This window comes from Monopterus albus, unplaced genomic scaffold (assembly GCF_001952655.1).
Source record: "Monopterus albus unplaced genomic scaffold, M_albus_1.0 scaffold246.1, whole genome shotgun sequence".
Lineage (NCBI taxonomy): Eukaryota > Metazoa > Chordata > Actinopteri > Synbranchiformes > Synbranchidae > Monopterus > Monopterus albus.
Genome location: NW_018128126.1, coordinates 1,160,927 through 1,170,838, shown reverse-complemented (window position 1 = coordinate 1,170,838; position 9,912 = coordinate 1,160,927). Strand labels below are relative to the sequence as shown.

The window sequence follows — 9,912 nt, the reverse complement described above, 5'->3', positions numbered from 1 at the left end:
CTGTGACTGTAGACGCCTTCTTCTCATATCTCGCTTGGCCAGCTTAATGGCAGACTGAAGCCTCTCCTCTGAAAGAGTGGTGAAGCTGATGGAGCTCCTGGTGCTGTCCACATTCTCAGGCTCCTCTGAGAGCGGCAGCAGTCTCTCAATGACAATGGGGGCTGGTGGGCCTGCACGGGTGGCACGGTTGCCAGTACTCGCAGGGAAGGCTTCATTGAACAACAGCTGTGGTGTGTAATATGCCAATGTTATAACCAGTCAGGCAATACATTTAAACGTCCCTGTGACACTCAGTTATGTTTTGCACACTGCTTTCTCAGCATAAACAGTACTGTGCAAAATTGTTAGGCACTTCAGATGTTTAGATTCTTATCAATTACACAGTACTGGCAAGGCATGTGACCAGTCCCACATTCATTCTGCAGCATGTCAAAGTGCCCAAACATACAGGCAGAGTCATAAAGAACTATCTTCAGAGTCAAGAAGAACAAGGAGCCCTACAATGGCCCCCCACAGAGCCCTACCTGCCAAGTCCCTTGAAAAACTGTGCATAGGTGTAGGTTTGGATTTTTCTGTCTACTGCACTTTGTATGAGGTTAACTGATAAAGAAAAGCATTATTCATGGTATTATTTTTGAAGGTATCTGCGCTTTATTGTTAGTGCCTAAAACTTCTGCACAGTACTGTGTTTCACTTCATTTGAACTTGTACACTCAGTTTACAGTATATTACATAATAGTAATCCAGCACAGTCCAATAGAACAGCTCTGAAATAAATCCTACCTTCCTGAAGGTTATAATGTTCATTTTTATTAAAAGTGAGAGGCCTCGTTTTGGAGGCCATCATTTCTGGTGCTGCTGACATTTATTGCCTTATGCTGAAAGGTGTTTCCAATATACATTAAACATTTTATATAACATATCCTGATGTCTAGTCTTATTAATATACATGAAGTGGACAAACTGTTCGAGATACCTCTCAGTATAGCCTAAGACATATGCTAAAGGCAGTACAGCTAAATAGTACCACAAACTACAAAGCCACCATACAACACCTCTCTTTAACAGGATCAACAAAACTGAACATTGCAACATTCATGAAAGGATGCTGTGTTGTATAAGTAAATACAGCTAAGTTGTATTCCAGCATTTAGTAATTCAGGCTGTACCTAACGAGCTAGCAAATGAGTGTACATACTTGCACTTCTAATAGGTGACATAAGATATGTGGAACAAAAATACAGTTGAACATTAAAAAAAAAACTGTACTCTTCCACTGTTGTTTACCTGGGTTTGGGATATTCCAGTAGTTAAATGGCTGCCCTTATGAACGTTTCTGGTTGAACCTGAAACGACCCAGTCTCTCTCTCGACTTTGCTGTCCTACGGAATTCGCAGCGCAACTCTGCAAGAACTTTGCCGTCATTTCACTGGAAACAACGGCCAAGTTCTGTAAAAAAATACTATCAGAGTCCGTGATACATAGGTTAACTCCGTGAGTTAGAATTAGGACACTAACTAACGTTACGCTTTTGATTTAACGTTTGCTACCATCAGGGTAATCTCAATATCATCTATTCGACTCCGTCTGTAAGTACCTTTTAAATTTTATATGAAGATTACACATTAGCTAGGGACATATATCATTAAGCGAAGATTCATTAAAGCACAGGACATGGTTAACTTTATAAATCTAGGTCCAAGCTTGTCAACAGTTTGAAACGCCGTCATGACAATAACAAACTGCCGCTAAACGGAAGCAGTCTGTATGCCACGTTCAGGTCCTGTCGTTCAAACTAAAGTTAAGAGTAATCTAGTTAGCCTTCGTGTCTGAAACATCGGATTTTCTGCTATAGACAAGTTGTTGTATCTGTTTAACTTGGTAACAAACATCTGATGTAGCCACAAGCTTACTACTAAGTTAGCGGCATTAATATACGAACGTTCCAAAGTCTGAGTGTAGCATAGATGGCAGGGTTGGATGTTTTTCCCACTGTACCAATATTGCGTGAACGCACCAAATACGGATCGTTAAAGGAGTCAAACATCAACGCGACAACCTACGGTTACTTAAGCGTAAAAAGTAAAGAACTCTACAAACATTGACCATTCAGGTGCAGTGTCACTTTAAGAACCTTTGCACAGACCGGAAGTGGTACTATCAAATTGCTACCAGGTCTAATCCAGTTGAGCAGAGAAGGGGAGCTGTATTTCTGCATTATTTGTCAGTAGCCTACCTCACTGTTCAGGTTAGGTTTGTGCGTTTTCACATTAACTCCGTCTAAACGATGGCCCATTACGAAGAAGTAAATGTGCGAGGCTATGATGAATTCTGTCAGGCTGTGTCTGAGAGAAAGGGAAAGGACATTTTTGCTTATTTTTCTGGTAATAAAGACGCCCAAGGAAAGAGCTGGTGTCCAGATTGTGTGAAAGGTAACTTCAGGTATTTTATTATACCATATACTGTATGACAGTTAACATGCCCCTGTTTTAATTCGGAGTAGGGTAGACGTAATTGAGATGTTTGATCAAATAACCCCCCTAACCAAGTTTTTACTGATGTAGTTAGTTTGCTGTTTTGCAGTTAAGGCTCTTGCTACTTACTTATTTCATGTATGGTGCACTTTTAACAATTTACCCTGTTTCCTTTCAGCCGACCCAGTTGTAAGAGGACAGATGACTCATCTTCCTGAGGGCTCTGTCTTCATCTACTGTCAAGTTGGAGACCGAGCCTAGTCAGTATTGTAGGCCTGTTCTTTATTTTCAAATCTTAAGGGCAGTCTCTTTGTTATATCAAAATCCCAAGTTACCCAGATGATAGCTGCTGTCACCACTGCAGCACACACCGTATATAATGACTGCATCAGTTATTTCTGTTTCTGAATACTTTTAGATAAGTCAATCATCTGCTTTATACGGTAGGAATAACGGTGACATTGGGCTAACCACTGGTTATCACAGCACAGTGTAATATACAGTACATAACAGCTACATTAAAATCGTTAGGTTACAGGATGAGCTGAAAGAAGTGATTTTCTAACAAAAGGGAAGTGGAAACACAAGCAGTTCTTTGTATTTGTGAAGTCAATTACCAGTAGCTTACAGCTATACACTACAACAGTTTGCATTTACATTGACAAACTGAATAACGAGTTACATTGAGCACGACTGTGAAATATTAGATTTCTAGACAGACGTAGTCTTTAGTTTCACCTGACTGGTCCTGTGTGGTATAAATAATCATTTTTACTGTATGTACAAGGCAAAAGAATAGGAACCAAGAGCTGAAAATCCTCCTGAGTCTTTCTTAGCCTGTGTGGTGCATTGTATCAGTCACCTAATAATGTCTTTGTCACGTTTTAGTTGGAAGAATCCAAACAATGACTTCAAGAAGACTCTGAAGTTGAGTGGAGTTCCCACCCTCCTAAGATACGGCACAGTAAGAAGAACTACAGTTGGAATTTCCTTTTTTTTTTTTCCAACAGGCAACGGCTTAGGTTTAATATTTTACAGAAAAGTTCTTAGAGATTAGGTTTGATAATGGGAGATCCACTTCCAGCTATACAATTTTATATTTTACTGATGTTTTAATATAAGTGTAGTTAGTGTTTTCCCTAATTTACAGCACTGTTAAAAGCCAACATGTAATCTCTTTGCCTCAGCCTCAGAAACTGGTGGAGGAGGAGTGCTTCAAAGCCGAGCTGGTGAAGATGATGTTCACTGAGGACTGAAGGATCCCATGCTGCTAACATTACAATGCATTCATGATCACTGTTAAACAGTACATTGCATTTAACACCATTCAATTTCAGCACTACTGCATTAATGAAAATTTCCATTTACAAAATGCTGCTCCCACTGTAATCTCACGCAAATACACTGTGTGCATTTAAATTCTAAATAATGAGCCTCTTTTGTATGTTCAACTAACTCTGTACTGGATGAACACAGAATTGATGGGATTCATACACATTTTATGATTTTGTTAAAACAGTCAATCCTGAATTGTCATTTGAAGCTGGCATATTTCTTCAGATGTAATGCTACTCTAACAAAGTAGCTGGTTATAAGAATATTCTGGGATTTTTTAAATTTTATTATCATGACAGTTTTTTATTTGATTTTTGTTGCTTTGTTAGACTAAATTAACACTTGATGTATCTTCAGATATTGCAAATGATATTCGTAGTTTTTGTTCTGCGAGTTCAAAGTAAGTTGCTCTTACGCTACAAGTGTTTTTCACCATTTAAGGACTCTTTTACTCCTTGCACCTTGGAAGATGGGAAGTGATGGAAATACTTCAATAAGTTAAAGTAACAATACCACAGTTTCAAAATTATTGCAAGCAAAAGTAGATAAGTATTATCAGCAAAATGTACTTGAATTGTGGAAAGTAAAAGTACTCATGCTGCAGTAAAATGTGCCCTGTGATACAAAATATTGTGTGACTTTATTAGATCATTAATACTCATGCATTAATGCTTCAGCAGCATTTTAATGATGTAGATGCTCAATGTGGAGCTGGTTTTAAACTGCTTTATATACAGCTAGTTAGTTTAGTCCAATGGTTTTCAGGCAGTGAGGGAAGATCAACAGGACAGGAGCTAAGAAAAAAACAAAGTGCGGACATACAGATCTGTCTGTCAGTTTTGTTAAAGTTTTATTTTATTTTATTTTTGTGAATTTTTGAATTTCCACCACTGGAAGTAGGTGAAGCACAGAAACCCCTGCTCTACCTAAACTTTTGCTGCAGCCCGGGTAGTACCTCTTGTGACCACCAGGTGGCAGCATGTCCCCGGGCATAGAGGGAGTTGTACCGGGCTGTCCTCCAGCCTTATCTTTTGGAAATCTGTAGAATTTCATGGAGAGTTGTCCAGACGCTTATTGAATGAAGAAATTCCAGACATTTAATGCGATTTTGAGGTCAAAGCTGGAATCCAGCTTTTTTTATTATGAAAAGTAGACAAGGTTTGGTGATATAAATATGTAAACTCAGACATTAAAAGAGGTGAGCTGCATTTTTTGTTTTTGTTTTAACACATTAAAAATGCACAGAATATGATGATGAAGTGTCTTTTTTGTAACTGGAGCCGCCAGATGTCATGATGAAAGTGTGTTCCTGCTCAATGGTTTTGCACATGTAGCTAATAAATATGTCACACTGTAGAAGTTTTGCATCGCAGTAAAGGACAGGACGAGCGGCGGTGACACACAGGGGATCAGAGCTCACCTAAAACCTCACGCTGGAGGCGGAGGAAGTGCTGGGTGTCGCCTGAGCATAGCGCTTACATGTACAGCAGTCTCGGCCGAGGGTAACGCTGTGTGTTCAAGGACTGTACGCTGCCATGTCGGCGTTTCTGCTGAGTCTTCTCGGGGAGCGGCTCGTCAACAGCGCGAAAGCCGAGGTGGACGTGCAGTCACTAGGCGCCAGGCTCTCCCTGGTCGGGCTCTTCTTCGGATGCAGCCTGAACGCCCCGTGCAAGCAGTTCAACAGCAACCTGTGTGAGTTTTACAGCAGGTTCAAAAAGACGTCTGAACACAAGGACAAATTGGAAATCGTCTTCATCTCGTCTGATCAGGACCAGAAACACTGGCAAGACTTTTTGCAGGAGATGCCGTGGCCGGCGTTACCTTTCAAAGACAGACACAAAAAGGTAAGATGGGCTGTGGTGATGAAGAGGGACGCCGCCAAATCAGTGCCCCCTTCTCTGGAGAGGGTTTCTGTTCGTTGGCTGAAACCACCGGGGAAGCGGTCACAGGCCACGGCAGCTTCTTCTTCACTGCACAGGTGGATGTGGTTTAATCTAAGTCAGGGAATTGTTTCCTACTTAACCTGGTCTTAGTCAGATCTGACTGTAATCAGCTGCACTTCTATTGTCTCAGAATAGTTTTTCGAAACCGAGTCAAACTAGATATTGATGAAACGCAGGCCTGCGTTTTATAACTGTATGTAATCTAGTGTTGAGGTTGAGTTAATTTAGCTGGTGTTTAACCTGAAAAATAAACGGACAACTGTGAAATGTCAGACAGACAGACAAACTATTAGGAATCTAACAAGAAACTGACGTTTTAAAATTATATTTCAGCATCTCGATAGTAACCTTTGCAGCCAGTGAAGGGTCCATAATAATCCTAAAACAGGATCTAAACAGAGAAGACCACACATTCCTAAGTTATCAAAAGGAGTGGACAGAAAGAAAACCAGACTTCATTTCCTTTTGTTTTTCCACAGGCTCATAACTGTGTTACTAGTTGAGGAAATACTTTTAGAATCCTAATATTTCCTATGAACATCACAGAGCAGTGTTATTATCATACTACCCGTGTTGTAGCCAGGCGAGGCCTTTTATTTGGGCTTCATGTCATCTTTAGCTTTTTCTGGTGGGGCCAGCAATGCAGTGCTTGGTTCTTCTCTCATCTAAGTGCTTTTATATGTCTAAGTCTTTAAAATCACAAGGCACATTTATTTATTGGATTTATTTTTATGTGACATTTTATTTGGAAAATTTGGTGTAAATTGATTTTCAATGTAAAGAGATGTTCTTGATAAATATTAATTTTTTTTTAATAATGTTATTGTATTATTAGCCTAAATCTTAAACTGCACTAAAATCCAATATTTAGATGAATTAATTTTTGGAGAAGTTAAAATATTTAAGGTAAATATTGTAGGTTTCCTTTGTTCATAGCTAAAAATGTCACAAAAACAGAACTCACAAACCTCTTGTGTCGATAAATGACTATCTTTATGTCCGGTTAAAGAAGAGGTTTTCTTTGTAAATTTGCAGCTGCATAAATATGAAGCCAAGTCTTTTGAAATGATAGAAAGGAGGACAGTGTTGCCTATGGTGTGTGTCTGTGGGCCATCCCAACATCCTGGCCGGTCCCCCTGCTACTTAAATGCAGTTGTAGATGAGGCGTAAACAAAGATACTGTGCAGAGCTGTCTTGCATATAGTGTTAATCATGCATGTCTGTAATGCAGATTTAGTTTGTAAAGGGAAATGCTGCTCTAAGCTTGTCCGAAAAATGGTAAATGGTGACTGTGACCCTTTGCTTTTTAAGGTAAAGGTTTGCACAGTGTAAGAAGAAATACTTCTAATAAAATAATAAAAAAAAATTATTTTTAAATGTATGTGTAGGCAAAATGTGTATAAAACCACTGTGGCCTAAAATGTTTAGTAGCCTACATTTTGCCTGTATGTTATCAGCAAGGATGCATCTTTTCATGCTGAGCTTATTGAGCTGTTCTTTGTGTAGCCGAGGTATGACCTGAACTGAGTCATTGTCTTGTAAATTCTTTCAGATTGCCAGTGATGATTTCCGTTGCACTTCATAATGAAGTCCAGGCGTGAATAAAGGCTTAGGGGAGACGGGGAAGTGGGGGTTGTGTTGTTGTTCTCTGGGGCGGAGCACATCCACGGTTATTGTCTTCTAACTGCATGTGGAAAATATCTGGAGTACCAACGTAGCCATTATTCATGCTCTTGTTGGCAGGCTACCGGCTGCCTCGGCCTTATGAGAAACGTGTAATGCGGCTGTGTGTCACTTATACACAGGCTTGTGCTTCTGGTTCACTTCGGGCTTTAACTGACCTCCTGAATTCTTATCTCACTCACTGTTATAACATAGCAGGCTTCAGTCTATGGCCCTGACAGTATGCCACACCTTCAGAAACATGCAGAGCTTGTTGTTGGCCCTCATGTCCACTAGTTAATCCATGATTTATGCAAGTTGGCATTTAAATTTTAATCCAGCGGTACAGCTGGGGTCTGTGCATTCATTTACACTGCAGCCATTCTCCTGTCCAAACGGTCTGAGCTTATCTCTGGAGGACTGGATATGAAATGCTACACCTTCAGGGAGAGTGTTTCTATTATGATTTACTGTAGGTAGTTGATGCTTTTTTCTCTCTGTAAATTGTTAGTGTAATTAGTTTCCTATTGTTTAGGGGTTTATGCATATTGGTGAAGCACAAGGTGGTAAAGTCGGGACAAAAACACCAATTTTAATCTTTGTGGTTAGAATTAGATGTGGTTAAGTGCCAGAATCATATTTCGTCAGCTGGTGATGAAATGGGACAACATGCAGTCTGTCATTTTGGCTCTGAGGAACAGAAGAGGAAGGACTGCTCGTGACGTGAACGTTACAGTAACTGAAGAGAAGCTGTATGTGCTATAGTCAGACCTAATGGAAGAGTGATGTTGACCCAGTGGAGGGCTCTGCAGAGACTAAGTGGTCCTCTCAGCTCTCCTCTCAGGATGCTTTGTGACGTAATGCAAGCACAGCTCATCTCCTGGCCAAGGATGCAATTTTTCTTCAACCGGGTTTTTCAGAGCTTCACCGCCCAACAAAGTCTCTCTGACTGCACTCCCTCCCTCTGCCCTGTACTGGCTACTCGTCTCCCACTGGAGGCTGTCCTCTTTTCCTTAATACTCGGGGATTATCCAGGTTTTCCCGTTGCAGGAATGTTGCTTATTTAATCAAGAAAAGATAATGTTCTTGATTAAATACAGAGAAGTAAGGACTTAACTGAAAGTCGATGCTGGTCTTTATTCAGTCTGTCTGTCATGTAGTTCTCTGGTCCTTTTGTAACCATTGTAAATAGACTGAAGTGTTATTTGCCCCACATCTTTGGGTCAGTTACAGACTGTTAAATTGTTTCTTTTATTTGAATGTGTGGGAAACAGTCAGCGGTCTTTGTTTGTGTTGTTTTCTGTTCTTAAGGTGACGTCACTTGTTGACATCAGGCCAAGAGGTCAGAGCACTTTTTTATTTTTTAAACAGGGTACAGAATACCGTCTAATGTGTGTCATAGGGGACCCTGGAGTGACTGGTTCTCAGCGAGTGGACGTCTGCTTGTTGCCTGGGGACGGCTAGCTGCCTGGCTGTCTCGGCTTGCTGGCACTGCCTTACATGGGCTTGTGCAGCAGGAGGGAGAGAGAGTTCCATGTAAATCGATTACAACCTTGGCCAATGCGATATGAAAACCCAACTTGACCAGAAAGGGGAGAACAAGCTGAGAAGCTGCTGCAAACTGGGGGGTGGGGGATCACATCACAATGAGAGAAAGGCCTCTGGTTCAAGTCCTCCTGGTTGGTGGTTCTGCTGTGTAACTGGCCCCCAGAGGCAGGACACTCGCTCAACTGGCTCACAGCCAGGGGCCAAGGGTGCAAGGGGCTTCAGAGAGGGGTTAAACACACCTTTCATCAATAATCCCTGATCTGCTGAAAACTGCAGCACACTCTACCCATGATGCATCCCACTCCCTCTTACTCTGTGACAGTTGAAACAAATCGAATTGATTTCTAAAGCACATTTAAAACAAGTTGACCAGTGTGCTTTAAAATACAGCAGGTACCACTGTAAAAAAAACCACGAGGGATAAAAAGTTGCATAAAATAAAAGAGGCTGAAAACATAAGAACGCTCATGGTACCGTGAAGGCCAAGCAATAAAAAATGCCTTCAGTTAGGATTTAAAAGCAGTCTGTGAGGGAGACATCCTGTCATGGATAGGAAGCTCATGCCAAAGCCTCAGGGCTACCAGTGTTAAACGCTCTCACATCAGCTTTGTTTTAGGGACCACTAAAAGAACCTGGTCAACCGACCGCAGAGGCCTAGTGGGAGTACAGGGTATGGAAAGGTCAGTCAGATGTTTTATCTGCAGGTGGTAATTCACAGTTCTTCATCTGTCAGTGATGTGTTTGGTTTTTATGGGCCTGTGTTCATCTTTGTTGTGGTCACTCCAATAACGTCGACAGACATTTTTGAGGCTTCTGCGATGTGAAACATCTGCAAATCAGAGCTTTGGAGTGAGGCTAGCTGTAGGACTCGGACAGGATGTGTTCATCACCGCTGTCTGCTCTGCCTGCCGTACTCCGGCTCATGGGAACAAACATCATGTATGGTGTCA

At 41.1% G+C, this 9,912-nt stretch overlaps 2 protein-coding genes across 2 annotated transcripts in view; both read left to right on the top strand.

Annotated features, from left to right (window-relative positions):
• Window positions 1–2,098: 2,098 nt before the first annotated feature.
• Window positions 2,099–4,432, top strand: txndc17 (thioredoxin domain containing 17). Its single transcript, XM_020620709.1, has 4 exons — window positions 2,099–2,432; window positions 2,653–2,734; window positions 3,363–3,438; window positions 3,662–4,432. The coding sequence occupies exons 1-4, from the start codon at window positions 2,288–2,290 to the stop codon at window positions 3,728–3,730; spliced, it is 372 nt and encodes a 123-aa protein (XP_020476365.1). The 5' UTR covers window positions 2,099–2,287; the 3' UTR covers window positions 3,731–4,432.
• A 731-nt stretch (window positions 4,433–5,163) lies between these two features.
• Window positions 5,164–9,912, top strand: part of nxn (nucleoredoxin) — a 58,464-nt gene continuing 53,715 nt past the window's right edge. Inside the window, exon 1 of the mRNA XM_020620707.1 lies at window positions 5,164–5,653. Within this exon, the coding sequence (XP_020476363.1) occupies window positions 5,345–5,653 (309 nt within the window). The 5' untranslated portion in view covers window positions 5,164–5,344. The remainder of the gene's footprint in view (window positions 5,654–9,912) is intronic.